This window comes from Notothenia rossii, assembly GCF_949606895.1.
Source record: "Notothenia rossii genome assembly, chromosome: 2".
NCBI classification, from domain to species: Eukaryota; Metazoa; Chordata; class Actinopteri; order Perciformes; family Nototheniidae; genus Notothenia; species Notothenia rossii.
In genome coordinates, this window is record NC_136904.1 from 84,383,590 (window position 1) to 84,400,006 (window position 16,417).

Genomic DNA, 16,417 nt, shown 5'->3' on the forward strand with positions numbered 1-16,417 from the left:
ACACACACACACACACACACACACACACACACACACACACACACACACACACACACACACACACACACACACACACACACACACACACACACACACACACACACACACACACACACACATATCTCAATTGAACCCTCATATCTTTAAAGGTCACTGAACAAAAAGATGAGCGTTCTTTTTCTATCAACATGGGACTTGCATTTCTCACAACTTACAAAATGTCTTAAACATAAACATATCTACATCTACATATTTTTGATGCTCCGCCTCAGCTGCCAGTTTATAGGGTCGAACAAGCTAAAACTAATGGTGTCTCATACAACAGCCCAGTAATACATCTGAGCTTTGTAAGAGTTATGATGTTCATATTCAGTTGTTAGGATTTGATTAAAGTGTATTGTCATTTTACAATCTATAGTTCATTGTTTCTGTTGAATTGTATTGTGTATCAGTTTGATGTGTTTCTTTGGATTTTTTTTTACACATACTGTATACTTACACATATACACATACAGACAAAATGGACTTCATTTGAATTAACTGTGCGCTATCTGTAGCGCATAGGGAAAATGCAAAGTGAGAACCCAATTCTCCAAGGATGTATCACTATAGCTATGCCCTTTACAATGCTGTCATTGTTATTGTTAATGTGAAACTATTGATCAGGGCAGCAACATCACTGCCTCTAAAATGACCATAAAGTTAAGTCAACCCAAACTTGTTTCAACAAAACTGATCATTGTATTCTTCATGAAGGTCAGAAAAAGGAGTCTAGTTCCCTTTTGAGCTTATCTATGAATACGTTTCCAATCATTTCCATAGAAATAGCCTCCGTTCTCATACAGTATGCAAGCCTGCAAAAACTATGCTCATCTTGGATAATGATTGTGTACTGTACAAAGTTGCTCTCGAGTGTGGATGCACTCTCAAGTGTTGTTACTCAGAACTTTTAAAATTGCACGCAACAGGCTAAGCCCTGCCTCGCAACAAAAGCTATGCGTTGGTAACATACTTGAACCAACCAGCTGTCTATTACCAATGAAACCCTTTGAAGTGCTGCTAAGGTGATGCAGGCTCTCAGGGACACAGTACTGCAGCCCTCTGATTTGGCAATAAAGGGGTATAATAAAGGTAAATCTCTGAATCCACTCCAAGTCTGTAAAAAACATGTTTCTTCCTTCGATATTATAAAACAAAAGGAATGTTACAATCCAATACCAATCTAATAGGTTTTTGAATTTCACCCTCAAACCCTCTTTCCTTCCTAGCACCTGGCTGCACCAGACGCTGAACATCAGCTTGAGAGTCCATTTGTCAAGCTTCTCTGATGAAAGCCAACAGTAAGGAGTTCTGCTGCATCACTTACCGAAACAGTGATAACCATACCCAAGTAGAAAATATGTGGAACCACGTGCCTGTACACTTACTTTTATCAGAATATATACCAATAAAATAATATATTTGACTCCATGCCATATCACCAAACCATTGAGTTTTATGTTTTAAAGGTCACCTATTATGCAAAATCCACTTTTTCATGTCTTTTATACATCAACATGTGTCCCCTCTGTGTAAAGAGATTCTGAAAGTTTCAGGAAAAAAAATTCGCTCACTTTTGTCCTTATCCATTTATATAAAAACCTGTCTGAAAATGAGCTGATCAGATTTTGGCCACTTTATGATGTCATAACGATTTTTTGGCTTGCGTAACCATTAGCCAACACCAACCAAGGTAACCCCCCCCCCCCTATCACTTGAATCTCCTCCTAGAGCACCATTGTGTTCTTTTTAACCAAATATCTCTGAGAGGGGCGTGGGGAGTGGCTGCTTATTTTCATCTAAAGTAACAGACAGAGAATCAGCACTTTTGAAACAGGGCTGAAACAGAGGGGATTATGGGATGCTACAATGATCTGTTTGGTGTTTGGAGTCAAACACTTCAGAGACATGTTTTGTATATATCTGAGACCTATAATATATTGATGAAAAACAGTATAATAGGGGACCTTTAATATATTGTACGCACCATTGCAAGTTTTCCCATTATATGTAGAACAGACCCAGTCGTGACAATCACAGCGTGGACCGTAGAACTTCCCTGGATCGGTGGCCTCGCAGATGCAGACGCCGCAGTCACACTTGCCCCTCCCACTGCAGATCTTGCCATCAGGGGTCCGGCAGCGGCGCAGGGACGACTCAGAGGAAAACTTGCACACACCACCCACCTGGCTGGGTAAAAGAAAGGTCAGTTGTTATGCAGCTTTGGAAAATTCAGGTCGAAGGTCAAGTTTGCAGCACCTGTGTCTGTTTTAAATACAGTACCACTTCGTAGTGAAAATACCTTTGCTCACACGTGGCAGTGTTGGTACCTTATAAAAAACGATATATAGTGCATTCATTACATTTGTTTTGTCGACTATAGTATTTATAGAATGGATATTCAAAGTCAGGATACCATTTTTTTCTATTTAATTTGAGATTTTGATGAAAAAACAGAATGTTAAGGATAAGCTAATAAATCAATAAATAAAACGAGACAGAAACAGCTTCACATTTCATTGAGCACACACCAGCAGCTGTTTCTGAGCTTTGTTTTTACATCATGGGATCTCACTGTGAGATTTGTTTCATTTGGATGCTGTCTGACATTCTTGTTCTAATCCTGGCTGAACAGTAGACACATTTCAAACAATCAACAGATCAAATGTCCCTGACACTCCCATGGAAATCAAATAAAGAATGTGTGTGTTCTATGTGCCATGGGGAGGTTATACAAGTTCCATTTCAGAGAAGCTTCAGCCACTGAGGGCTGTTTTAGGTTTGAGCAAACTGGTGATTTTTGAATGTATCTGCTGATCAGGATGAATAATTTTCTTTTCACATTACAACATGACCTTGGGATGACTTCCAGTAGTGAAACTTGGCTTGGACTTTGTTTGAAACCACTCCCTGTCCTGTCCTTTATACATAGTGACTCCTGAGTAGGAAGCAAGCAAGTTGCCGTTCCTGGGGACTTGTTTGGTCCCTAAAGGGTCCAATAGGGGACAAAGCCAGTGTGGAGAACACATGTTTTTTAATTGTCTCACCGTAATCCTGCATCTCTTGGAAGCATTTTGCTGTTGGATGTTGATTAAAACACTCCATAAATGGAAATTACATTTCCTGCAGTGGCTTCACCTGTCTTCTTAGAATTGCAGTTACAAAACATAACGTTTATTATTGTGTTTTTCCCACCTACTCTTTTTGACACAGCCTTACCTGCTAAACAAATAAAGTAGGTATTATTTGGAAGTGCCTAATTAACACTGAGAAATAACACTATTATCACCTGGATTCTCAGGAGTTGTTGTGCTTCTGTCTAATGTATGCTATAAACTGTAGGCCACACTATGACATATTATCTCTACACAGACATGATGCACCTGCTTGCAGAGTACAACCCCTCTGCAGCTGAGTTAAGATTCAATCATATGGGAACATTTACAGATCTGCTGAGTCAGGCTCTACAGTAAGAGGCCAAGGTAAACAGAAATTATTTTCCCACATTTTAGCCAATTCCAGTGATAGACTTACAGTATGTAATTCTTACCATTACAATTTCACATTTCTTTCCAATCAAATTTAAAAGCTCCTATAAATTAATTGGTTTTATGGCATCAGGGGCTTAAGTGCAACATCCCTAATTTGATTAAAAACTAAAATAAAGGATATGATACAGCATAGCACCGCACAGAAAGTTACTGAGTGCATTTAAGTGAACTTTAAAAAAGGTCTTGGGATTGCCATTCCTACTTTAATTTTTCGTGACTGCAAATGATTAAGTAAAATATGTTTTACTTTCCCAAAAGCTTCTTGTACCAAACCCACAACCACGAAAGCTGTCATAACATTTCCATGGCAGCTTGAGTGTCCAACTGAAATTTAATGAGTGTCTATGCGTTTAAAAAAAGTGCCATTCAAACAGTCATTAATGGAATCATACCCATGGCATTATAATTGTTGGCAAGTAAAGCAGCATTAAAAAACTGCACAAAAAACTGCAAACTTCATGTATAGTCTCTCCTAAACTTTCCCACATCGTACTCTCCAACTGCTGTCAGCAAAACTCCGCACCTCCCTCTCCCCTCTTGCTCTTTACACTAACCCACAATAAACAAGAAGAAATAAAAGCTGTGTAGAAACTCACCTCACCGATTGTAACAAAGTGTCCTCCACGGTAGTGAGCAGAATCAGAAACAATGGGACCAAAATGGACTGTACCAAAGCCTCAGTGTGCATGTTTAAATCCCAGAGAAACCTGAAGTAAAGTAGCTTGAAGGAATTTCCCAATCGTTCACTCCTTAAACAGACAGGACAGGAAGAGAGAGTGAGAGGGAAAAGAAAAGGAGAGAAGGAGAGTCAAAGCAGCAGGCTGGCCTGAACTGGCTCAATCCCTTCAGAGGCCAACAGTTCTCTCTATACAAGTGCCTTTGATTAGTCTTGACTCTCAGACACAGGCCTGGGCAGGAGCTGGAGAGGGGGAAACTGCCAAAATAAAAAGTTAAGTCACCAGTTTGAGATGTAATTAGAAGCAGACTACTTATTTTTTTTAATGTTTTGTTCCATTTTCAACCTTCTTCTTCCAGATGATCTCTCTGTAGTGGTGAAGTTTTTTGTTTCCATATTTTCTTTTGATGTTACAGGCTTTTGCCGGAAGATAATTTGACATGTCACAATAGAAAAAAGCACAGGTGTCAATTATCACATAATTATGGTGGAATCTTTGTTATATGTCCTGGGTCGAGGATTCTTGCTTTATGCATGCTTGCTTACAGTTACACAAAGCCTAGTCTTACGTGGGCACTTGAATGGAAAAGTTATTGTTCTTGTTATAAATAATGCCTGTGTTTTTCCACACCAAGTCAAAATGGAGAGTCAAGTGTGCTCAAAATTATACTAATAAATAATAAATAAAGACAATAAATAATGTCTTTGTAAGCAAAGTTGAGGGCAAACATTCAATTTCTGTAAGACTCAAAGACTGAATTACACTGTGCTGTAATGTTTCAATCAATACATATTTTAAAATAGCAGTGGAGTCAAAAGAGCAACCTGCAACACTTAATAAAAAACGTGTTTTTCAAGAGAGACACATAAGCTCCAATATAGTCCGTATTGACCGACTGAAAACTGCTTTCCAAGGATCATAGTGTTTCTGAGGAATGTCCATTCCTAAAATGACTTCAATTAAACTAGAATGGAACTTTAGTATTCTAATCTGCTGCAGCTCTGCAATCTCTGGTTGTATTTGCAGATAAGGCTAACTAGCAAATCCATTCAAACAAGATTGTTGGCCCCTTGACAATAAGTGATACATATGGTGAATCAGAGAGAGGGAGTTGCACTTGTTTAGACCTTATTGCAATACACATTTTGATATCATAATGCAACAATAATATACATTTAAAATAATCTACATTTTAAAAATTATTTAACATCAGCAATGTCTGCATCCAAGTTCCAAGGACTTGTCCAAGGCCTATTAACTGATTGACATCACCTGCTTCATTTTAATTATTTAAATGTGCAATTCTCCCACACCACACCGCTCCTCCGCTCTCTTCACTGGCTTCCAGTAACTGCTAGAATCCACTTCAAGACACTGGTACTTGCGTACCATGCTGCGAATGGATCTGGCCCTTCCTACATCCAGGACATGGTTAAACCGTACACCCCAGCACGTGCACTCCGCTCTGCATCAGCCAAACAGCTCGCTGCACCCGCACTGCGAGGGGGACCCAAGTTCCCGTCAGCAAAAACACGTGGGTTTGCTATCCTGGCTCCAAAATGGTGGAATGAGCTCCCCATTGAAATCAGGACAGCAGATAGCTTACACATCTTCCGACGCAAACTGAAAACTCATCTCTTTAGACTCCACTTCGAGCGATAAAATTACTAACAAAGCACTTATATACTAATAAAGGGCTGGCTTTCTAAATGCCAGTTGAGTAGCACTTGAAATGTTTGGCTCTATGAAACCTGATGTACTTATATGATTCTGTTTTCTTAAAGGTTGTATCTTCCTGGTCGAATGCACTTATTGTAAGTCGCTTTGGATAAAAGCGTCAGCTAAATGCAATGTAATGTAATATCTACCAACCGGACCTCCCCCATGCCAAGATATGTTTATCGTGTATTTTTTTGTTAAGGTAGGATTACTTCCCACAGCAGAATTATCGGTGCTGCTTGCATCATTGAGAGCTACTGTACATGATTTAGCAGGAATTTTTCCAGAAAAAACCTGTGCAAGCATTTGCTACAAATTCTCAGTCCTTAAGCCATTTGTGTCTGATTTAATTATTACTATTTGTCAGCACTTTCTAACATGTTGGGTAAATTCTTGACTAAATTAGGTTCACATTTCATTTTTTTGTTGCAATTATTCAATATAATATAACCTCATAGGACCAAGATCACAGTTATTAAATTGTATTTTAAGGCGACCAATTATGTTAATGATTTTCCCAGACAACAGTGTGCACATTTTGTACTTTGGCAGCATTTAAACTGCTTGAAACCATCCGAGGCTGAAGGAAAAAAAGCCTATCAACAGCTGTGTCAACTACTCACAGAAGGCTTTCAATTTGCACCTTTCATCCCCCATACTCACTCTGTTCTGAGTTGACCTGACAACACTGTACTCAATAATTTACGAGGACTTCAATCAAAAGCATGCATAAATAAACTCATGCTTTGTTCTAACTAGGAATTTAAAACGATTTTAAGTTAAGTCAGGTTAATGTTCACCTGAATTGATTTACAATCGTTTTGAATAGTGTTAACAACACTATGCATAAAGCCCAATATGCCAAACTCCAAATTAGCTTTACAATGTGCACATAATATGACATCCTCTGTCTCTTGAGAATCATATCAATGTTTATGTTTTGTTAATGTCATTAAACTGTTGGGTTAGGGTTTAGGGTTAGTCTATTATTATATTATTGGGTAGTCTACTGTCTGACTAGTTGGCCCCAAAACAGTTATTTACAGTTAAATATACAACATTCGGAGATACACAAATAAAGGTTTTTTTGTCTACTTTGTTGTGATAGTGGAGTTCTTTTTTTTCGCCAAAATGTATCATTACAGTACTCAAACAAGTGGGAACAATCAACAAAAAAGTATATGGGCCAACATTGTGATGGAGCAATTTGAGGACCTTCAAACTGTTACCATGGAGACGGCTGCGCGCCTCCGCTGCATGCGCTGGAGCTGTTGATGTGATTGGAACCTGCGCGCGCTCCCGCACTCTCCCATTCGATCCGAACACACACACCCGGAAAAAACAGCTGATGTAATGGACAGGACGAGACACGGTAGATAAAGACAGTCCTCCTCTCGTAAGTGATTCAATATGTTTTGCTTATGCCGCTGCTACACTCGTCGTGTGTGTGTAACCGGACGCACAGCTGTGGTGCTTTGGGGGATGCTACTGATGCTGCTGCGCTAGCTTGTTCCAGGAAGTGGACACATCCTCATCCTTTCGGAGTAGGCCTTGGTCCAAAATTGCCTTGTATTTGCTATACTATCACGTGGCCTCGTTGCCACATAGCATATAAGCTACGTTTAGGACCTACGCGTGCCCACATATTTATATACGCACTGTGTTTAGCTTATTTTTTAACCAATGTAGCACCTTAGCTCTCATCCGTTTCCATAGTAACCTTGGCTCTGTGTCGGTGTCATTCATTCAGCTTTCAATCTCAGTATGGGTCTCTTGATTGATGATCAGTGGTTTGACAGCCATTTTGCAGGACGTGCGTATTCCTCAGCAGCTGGTTCTGTGTTGTTAAGGAGGGGGAGCAGTTTACCAACATTGTTTTTGTGTTGGTAAACATTGACCTAGTGAATACTGTGAGGCCAGGGTTAGCCACAACTGGAGCTTTTAACAAGATGCCCTGTATTGCTTTTGATTTTTCTTCAGTATTATGCCCACTATATCTCCATTTAGGAGATATTCATGACATTTGCTGACATTTAGCCCTGCTGACAACTTAAGTAAGCTTCTAAAAGATTGTGAATAGCTGAAACCTCCTAATGCTAAATTTTGTTAGACCACAAGACTCTCACATGCACATAATAAGGTTAATGTGGTAATGATGATGAACAGATGATGAACAGTTAAGTTTGCCACATAAGGTATAAATTACCTGATCATTTAGTTACTTATTAATAGTTAGGGCTAACTGTTTGACCTTATACCTCAAAATCAATGAATGTATAGCCTATATTATTTTGAAGCTTTCATACATTATTATTATTTTTATATACACTATGGGTAAAATGACTAAATGTTATAGGCAAGTTGTCGATCTTACTGAAAATAATCACCCAAATCTGCAGTTCTCCCAAACTCTATGGAGCATTTAATCCTCTTTCACCTATTTGTTCAGGTTTTAGGTCCCACAACTTTACTGTTTGGCTTCCTTCTCACAGCTTTCATCAGTGTCAGACTTTTAGATGCACCAGGCATGTGTTTTTTGTGAAAATATTCTGATAAACCCACTGCATGCTGCTTGCAGCAACAAATGGCAAACAAACAAAGGTGGCCCTATTGACATGCATATTAACACCATTTAAAGTTGCAAACTGTCCTATTTTACACATCAAGCAGACACAGAGCAACTTAAGCATTCATTTGGAGTCGTGTTTCTGGATAATTGATGAATATATTCCCAATAATAACTTTCATTTTTAGGTTTCTCAGTCTCTACTACCCCCTGATAAAAAAATATCCACCATTTTGGCTCTTAAGCTACTAAATGATCTACTTTGGTTACTGGTTGGTGGCTCACTTTGTCTGTCTTCTGTTAGTTGCAGCGCACAGTGGGTTTACAGAATGAGAGCATTTAGTCATAAAAGAGATACCTTCTGCTGCTGGAAATGACGTTGAATGAGTACAGGTAACAGGAAAAGGCACAAATGATAACTATCTACATGTATGGGTTTGTCACTTTGAGCAGAAACGTTCACATTACACTTAAACTTACTGATTTGATTATGTCACATATTAATTTAACTTTAAAAATAATCAAATATGTTCAGTGTTTCCCACTTGATTTGATTCTATTTGGCAAGAAAAGCCAAAGGTCCCTTAACATATTCGGGTGGCCCACGCATCCACCCCCCCTCAAATAAGAAAATATATGCAAGTTCATGGCTACTGTAGCAGATAACGTTCTTGTTGCTCTGTGTTGCGTTGTTAATGATTGAGACACACCGGAGTTGAGGATCTGTGGGGTTTATTCCCCAAAAATATAATTTACAATTTAGGCCTTTAGCAGACGCCTTATTCCAAAGAGACTTACAATGACCAATTACAGGGACATTCTCCCTGGAGTAACTGAGGGCTATGTACCTTTTTGAATGTATCGATCCTTTCAATACATTTGAACCAAGCGCGCCCAATTGATAGACACTAGTTCGTCTAAATCCCTAAACTCCTCTCCAAGGTATGGTACAGTAGAGCAACAAATAACTGTAAATATTTGCTGCCCACATCAACCAAACTTTGTCTTGTTGGTTGCAATTAAGATGATACTGCCAGAGTGCACTCTTCAAGAATATAACTTCAGCAAAGAAAGTTTGAGAATCCTACAAATACTTACAGTTACAATGAATGTGCTCAGTGGTCGCATCCTGCCCGTGAGGAACATGTCTTCACTCCAAATGGGAAAGTAATTGCAGTCTTTGCCACCTATACTCCCACATAATAGCACTTAGACCCTGTAATTTAGTTTTCACTCTTCTTCACGTCTCCATCTGCATATGTTAAGTGTAGCAATTACTCTGGAAAATTGCTCCTAACTACATGGGGTTTATATAGACACTTTCTTTTCTTGGTAACAGCAGAAAAGGAAACAGGGGTTACACACTTTGATTATTCTTTCTGCTTTCTCATCCAAGTTTTATAGCTCTTGAACTTCAGTTAGTATGCTTGGTTTACTTTTTAAAAGGTGATCAAAGGTTTTGCACCATTCCGTTTTTATCACTTTGTTTAAAGATCATTATTTAAAGTTTTTTAATTTAAAAAAAAGTATACATTTCGGTGAGTTCGTATGTTCTTTATTTAGGTAATATGTGTGATGCACGTGTACATGTTAAGGTTTTTGAGTCGCTAGATGCTTATGTAAAGAATTCATCTAAAACCTTGGTGCTCATGATGCAGTGACTCATTCATCACGGTACTAGGAAATTGATGTATGTTCTTTTTCTAATTCTGTGTGTTATTTGTTATGCCATCTACAACTTGCATTTATACTGTTTGATTAGATATGTTTACTTATGTTTAATTATAAGTAATTCTACTTCTGTGCTGTTTTATTGAAGCATTGGTCCATCTTAATAACAAAACACACAATGTTCTCAAATTCATATCTAGCCATTCAGATAGTTCAACATTGCTTGAAGGGGATTGGCATTGAGCCTTTTTGTCTGTTACTCTGGATAAGAAGCATTACTTTTTTACACTTTTTCATTGAACTCCTCTGCCAAAGAAAACCTTTTGGCAGTGTTTGCTGTGAAATACCAAGAGTGAAAGGGGTATTGTTTCCAGAAAGAGATATCATCAAATGTGTTGAGAATCCTTCAGACATTTTATTGGGGTGGTGCCAGTCAGAGAAATCTGATAAAGATATATCAACAAACATACCCAAAACTATCAGCATGGCTACATAACATTGGAGGTTAGAGAGAAAATATGTTTTATCCTGCATAGATGTGTGCTGAAGCTGCATGTTGGAGCACTTGTGAATATGTTCTCTCACCCCTCTTTACACTCTTACGACTGCTACCATTCACTGACTGCTGCCACAGGACCTCCAGGCCTTTAGGACATTCTCCCTTTTGCATCTCTAGTCTCTCTCTCTGGTTGGTCTCTCCACCCCTCTGTGACCTGGGGATGAACGCACCAATGAGGAGCCTCACAGTGAGTCGCCTGGTCCTCCTCCACCCCATCTTCTCCTTCCACAACACCTCACTCACTCACTCACTCACTCAGTCACTCACTCACTCACAGAGTGTGTCGCATATATGCCTTGATGTCAGATGTGGTGGGCATTCCTGTCTCTATGAGCATACTGTAGATGTGGGTAGTGTACTGTACACCATATGAACCATGATGTTGACTAACTGTTGTGTGTCATTTACAGGGTATGCCTGATCGCATGTTATGTGCAGTGCTGGAGCAATTTCAGCTTTACTTTTCCCTTTGGTATGTGCGCTTTGTCTCCATTCAGAGTGTCATTTATTCTTGTTTTCTTTTGTTTAAACGGCCTGTACACCTTTCTTTTTCTGCATACACATGCACACTGACACACACAAACATGAATATGCACAGGTAACAGCAACACACACCTCTCACATTCTACAGTAGGTTGCGCAGCATAATCTATCGGTGCCTTGGTGTTTAATATGATGAAGATCATGTATGATCTTTCCAAATGGTAAGTCACTGGAGATGTGAACACACTCTTCCTGTGTTCCATGTGTGCTACGTTGTGTATCACGGTGGCCATTCAACATGTTTACTTTAAAATTACAAACCTCTGTTCTGGCAATTCAAGTCAGGGTAGTTTACTTTGCTGGATATATTTCAGTATAGTGAAGCTTAAAGCTACATGTAATTATGTCCAGAAGCAACTATTGATACACATGGTATTTAATTCCTAAATATTCCATTTAAATATTGGTTATAAGTTGTTGAGTTACAATTTTTATTCGAAAGTGGACTGGTATTTCAAGTCAGTCGCTGTTAATGTGGCCAGCCAAGTGCCTTTGAGCTGCTTAAAGTACACATTACAAATGTATTTATTTACATAATAACATGATTGAGGTGAACGTAAGTGGTACGGACACTGCCCAGACTTGGATGCAGCCTGACTGTTCCCCTCATTGAGCTTTATTCACTGTTTGGTTGGCCTCCCTCTCTGTCAGATCCACTCTCTGTATAGCACAGCCAGCCCCAGCATGCTAAAGAGGAAACAGAGCTCCCGGGTCGAGGCCCAGCCCATGACCGACTTTGGGCCGGACGAGACCCTGGCAGACAGCGCTGATATCTTCTGGATCAACAAACCAGTGAGTGTACTCCCAAGTGAGGCTAGGGTCAGCACAACACAATATTTCTGTATCATTCTTGCCAGATCATTTATTTGTTTTTAAATCACACTTGTTGATTTACTTCCTTTCAAATGTATTGCAAGCGTACACTAATAGCTGGACAGGAAGGGAATAAAGCAAAGGAATAAAGCATTGTTTTTCTCTTTCCACAGTGGGTTCACTCACTGCTGCGGGCCTGTGCTATCATCAGCGTCATTTCTGTGTGCATGAACACCCCAAAGACGTTCGAACATTACCCTCCGCTGCAGTATGTGACCTTCACACTGGACACTCTGCTCATGTTCCTCTACACATCTGAGATGATCGCCAAGATGCACATCAGAGGAATCATCAAGGTAGCTAATGTCAGAGTCACATGTTCACAGGAAGCACATTCCTCAAATACAATTATCAAGATAAACTTTATTTTCTGTACATTCTACATTCCAAATAATTAGCTGAAAAGGGGGAAAAAAATACATCAATCTAGAGGAAAACCTTTTCATTGTGACTTAAGTACGACACATTAAGTCCTTCTTATATTGCACACATTTCAGCAGAGAATATTTAATTATGTTTGCCAAGATGGGATTTTTATATATACAGCATGCAGGCAATCGTAAATTCTGTCCTTGTATCTGTGTGTAAAAAAGATAATAAAAAAAATGTATGGATTAGGATGAAACTTTATGTAAAAGTTATGGGACATTAAACTGATGAGCTAAAGTGTAACTGCCAAAATGAGACGGGGAACTGGCATGGCACACTAAACTAAATCATACATCACCATCCTAGTTTATGTGCATATTACCAGAAGACAATTTGGGGACACTGAAGTGCTCATTTTCCATTTAGAAATAACCGCTCAGACAGTTTTTGCAAAATGTAGTGAGCTGACAAAGGTCTACTGCACAAATTGAGACCTGATAGAGCACATGTTGATGCGTCAGATTTAAGTGACACTTTATATTAAACCTTATTATGGTAGTCGTTGTTTTGAGCTGTAAATTCAGATAAATCAACACCATTCAAATGTGAGGTAGATATGATGTTTTATACAAGCATCAAGGAACAGACAGCTGGCAGATGAAAGGCCCATAATTACTGCCATAAAAAGAGTGGACAGCTTAATTGGCAAATCAAGGATAACAAGCAGGGAGGCACTGGAGGACACAGAATTAAAATCACCAGTGCAGGAAAACATCATGACAACTGGAACATTTTCTTTTCTTTCTTTTAAAGTTCCTTTTAGTTCTTAAAAGCAAATAAAACACATTCCTTTTCTGAGCACTTAATATCAAGTATAATTTAACTTGTGTACAGGACGCTTACTTCATCACACATTTGGATTTTTAACTGTGTTTGTAACCTAGTTGATTGAAACTTGGATGTTTTGTTCCAGCTACTTGTCGCACAAAAACAACAGATCCACACAGTGTTAGAGTAATTGCATCCTTTTGTTCTTGTTAGTCTGTAATCAAACATGGTTGAGTGTCTCAGAAAACACCCTCCTGTGTGCAGCCTTTCCTCATGAGCCCTAAAAGCGTACAGAATCTCTCTCTCTCTGTAAGTGGTGATTAAGTATGTCCAATTTGGCTGTTCCTATGACATTTCAGTTTGTTTACACTTCGTCATTGTTTTGTTTTTGATGGAATAAAGTGGTCAGTTTGTCATAATGGGCACCTTTAATTCAGATTACGTAGATATATGTGATTTCTATCACAACAAAGGCTTTCTCTTAGATTCTTAGAAGAAGAATTTTCAAAAACCATAGAGGCTAGCGTTGTTAAAGTCTTAAAACATCACAGAATGTCTTCTAATGGTTAGAATACATCAGCTTTTTTTTTAAAAAGAAGGCCCTTTGATAGTGATGATAAATGCTCTTATTCCTTGCTTTTGTTCTTCTGTTGCAATTGTTCTCTCATTGTTGGCTTTGTGTTAATGTCTCCTGGTTCTCTCTTACTTTCTGAACAGGGGGATAACTCCTATGTGAAGGATCGCTGGTGTATGTTTGATGGATTCATGGTCTTCTTCATCTGGGTGTCCCTGGTCCTGCAGGTATATTGCAATATTTGCAATTAGAGGTTTTTCTGCAATTGTTTTCCTTATTTTCTTCCAAGTGCTAGCATGGTTTGACATAAGGAACTTAATTGTTTCAGCTAGTATTTAAAAAAATGTTTTTTAAATGTATTCTACTAAAATCATACAAAAACAAAAACATATAAGTCATACACACAAATGAACAAAATTAGTAGAAGCGGGAGGGCTGAAGCATAGCTTATGGGGAGTAGCCCTCCCATGCATCATCATTAGCATCAATATAATAATGGCATATATTTCATCAAAAACGTATAAAAATTAAGGAGTATAAAGAAAACTAATGAAAACTGGAAAAAATAAAAGTTAGGGCAAGAAAAAAGTAAATGCATATATAAGTAATACTGGGAATATCCAATATTTGTTAGCTGGAATAATCTGCAAATATAATTGTTTTTACTTTAGTTTTGAATTCTTGATGACTAGTAATACTTGAAAGGTCTGGGTGAAGTCCATTCCACGTTCTAACTCCGATTATGGATAAGCTGTGTGATTTGATGGTTGTTCTATAGGGCTTGCTACACTGTATTTTCTTCTTAACAGTTTGTTTCTCTTTGTTTAAGGTGTTTGAAATAGCAGATCTTGTGGATCAGATGTCTCCATGGGGAATGTTGAGGATCCCCCGAGCGCTCATTATGATCCGGGCCTTCAGGATCTACTTTCGCTTTGAGCTTCCTCGCTCCCGCATCACCAACATACTCAAGTAAAAAAGAGCTCCATGAGCCTTTTTCTTTGCTATGGTCCCTTTCATTAATTGATCATTTTACATGTGAAAATATTACATTTTCCACTCTTTTGCTTTGCAGGCGATCTGGGGAACAGATCTGGAGTGTCTCCATCTTCCTGCTGTTTTTTCTCCTGCTCTATGGAATTCTGGGTGTTCAAATGTTTGGAACATTCAACTTCCATTGTGTCATCAATGGCACAGGAGAAGGGTAAGAGCCACTTACAAAGAAGTGAAACTTTTGATGCCTTTGTTATTACTTGTTTCAACCGAGCAACTATACCTTCCTGTCATCCTTTAGCTTTTTATTGAACACCTTCAAATACCTACAGTATGATGGAGGCTGCCTTTCCCTGCTCTAATAGAGTTTTTATTTAGTGAAGCAATAATGCTTAACGAAGATCTTTAAGAAGCTAAAAGTGAAATACTATACATTAAGTGTCTTTATTATTACAGTTTATAGATTAGGGCCGATATAACTGCCAAACATCCAAGCACTACACCATTGTTAAGGTACCATAAGTTTCAGGCGTACATTAACCTGAATGCTTCTGGGCATTTATTTTTCATCACAGGCTATATGAGATCATTAAAAAACTTCACAGGTAAGCATATTTGATCATACCATAAATGGTCTATGAATACAGCTACTGAAAACCCACTAAATATACTTTAGGCTCACTCATCAGTGTGGAGGATTTCCCCCCCGTAGGCTTTTTGCAAGTTGATGTCACTTGTGAGTTGCTGAAATTGGTTTGCAGAGGTGGTAGCTTGTTTTACATTCCGCCTATGTGAAACATGGTGTGCACAATGTAGACACTACATTAAATGATCTGAAACTTTTAAAAGAAAAAGTTTGCCTTGCATTTTACCCAGTTGACTGATTCCATATAAAATATAAAATGAAATATATGATATATACCCACAGGCTCTTTTGTTCCGTGCCTGTGCTTGTCCTGTCCTATCATGCAACTGTATGTTTTAAGTCAGCTTAAATACAAAGTGTACATTCATTTGCTTTTATTGGCCGATCTGCACTTGCAATTCTTACATTTGAACAGTTGCATTGTTTAACATGCAATACATATTATAGAGATGTACAGTGGCTATATTCAGTAGCCAACTGCTCGAGTACCTTGTTTACTTTGAGCTAAACATATTAAAACAACAGAAATTACAACATCTTCAGGGCAGGATGGGTCAAAAAGTGATGTTATTCATTTACAAAAATGAATGAGGTTAAACTAATTAATTAAAAATTTGACTGAAGTTAAATCAAATCACCGGTATGGTAGCGTTGAAATTCTGTAGAAACCGCTGAGTACCAGCACTGGGGGAGATGTGATATTGGTGTGACAGAATTAACATTGCTTTGCAAAATCAGTAGTATTTAAAAACATTTGTGAAGGATTTTATTTTGAGAATGATGATATACAGATACAGAAAAAAGGCATCCCT

At 38.4% G+C, this 16,417-nt stretch overlaps 2 protein-coding genes across 3 annotated transcripts in view; one reads left to right on the forward strand and one right to left on the reverse strand.

Annotated features, from left to right (window-relative positions):
* The window catches only part of itgbl1 (integrin, beta-like 1), a 35,544-nt gene extending 31,103 nt beyond the window's left edge, over positions 1 to 4,441 (reverse strand). Inside the window, exons 1-2 of one of the 2 annotated variants that reach the window (XM_079666466.1) lie at positions 4,192 to 4,441; positions 2,027 to 2,225 (exon numbers count right to left, since the gene is read on the reverse strand). In XM_079666466.1, coding sequence (XP_079522592.1) covers positions 2,027 to 2,225; positions 4,192 to 4,278 — 286 coding nt within the window. In that variant the 5' untranslated portion in view covers positions 4,279 to 4,441. Of the gene's footprint in view, positions 1 to 2,026; positions 2,230 to 4,186 lie in introns of both variants that reach the window. The other variant, XM_079666465.1, reaches the window with a different exon arrangement.
* Positions 4,442 to 7,219: 2,778 nt separating this feature from the next.
* The window catches only part of nalcn (sodium leak channel, non-selective), a 65,422-nt gene continuing 56,224 nt past the window's right edge, over positions 7,220 to 16,417 (forward strand). Inside the window, exons 1-8 of the mRNA XM_079666162.1 lie at positions 7,220 to 7,382; positions 10,858 to 10,969; positions 11,193 to 11,254; positions 11,977 to 12,117; positions 12,312 to 12,494; positions 14,113 to 14,196; positions 14,799 to 14,938; positions 15,042 to 15,170. Coding sequence (XP_079522288.1) covers positions 11,213 to 11,254; positions 11,977 to 12,117; positions 12,312 to 12,494; positions 14,113 to 14,196; positions 14,799 to 14,938; positions 15,042 to 15,170 — 719 coding nt within the window. The 5' untranslated portion in view covers positions 7,220 to 7,382; positions 10,858 to 10,969; positions 11,193 to 11,212. The remainder of the gene's footprint in view (positions 7,383 to 10,857; positions 10,970 to 11,192; positions 11,255 to 11,976; positions 12,118 to 12,311; positions 12,495 to 14,112; positions 14,197 to 14,798; positions 14,939 to 15,041; positions 15,171 to 16,417) is intronic.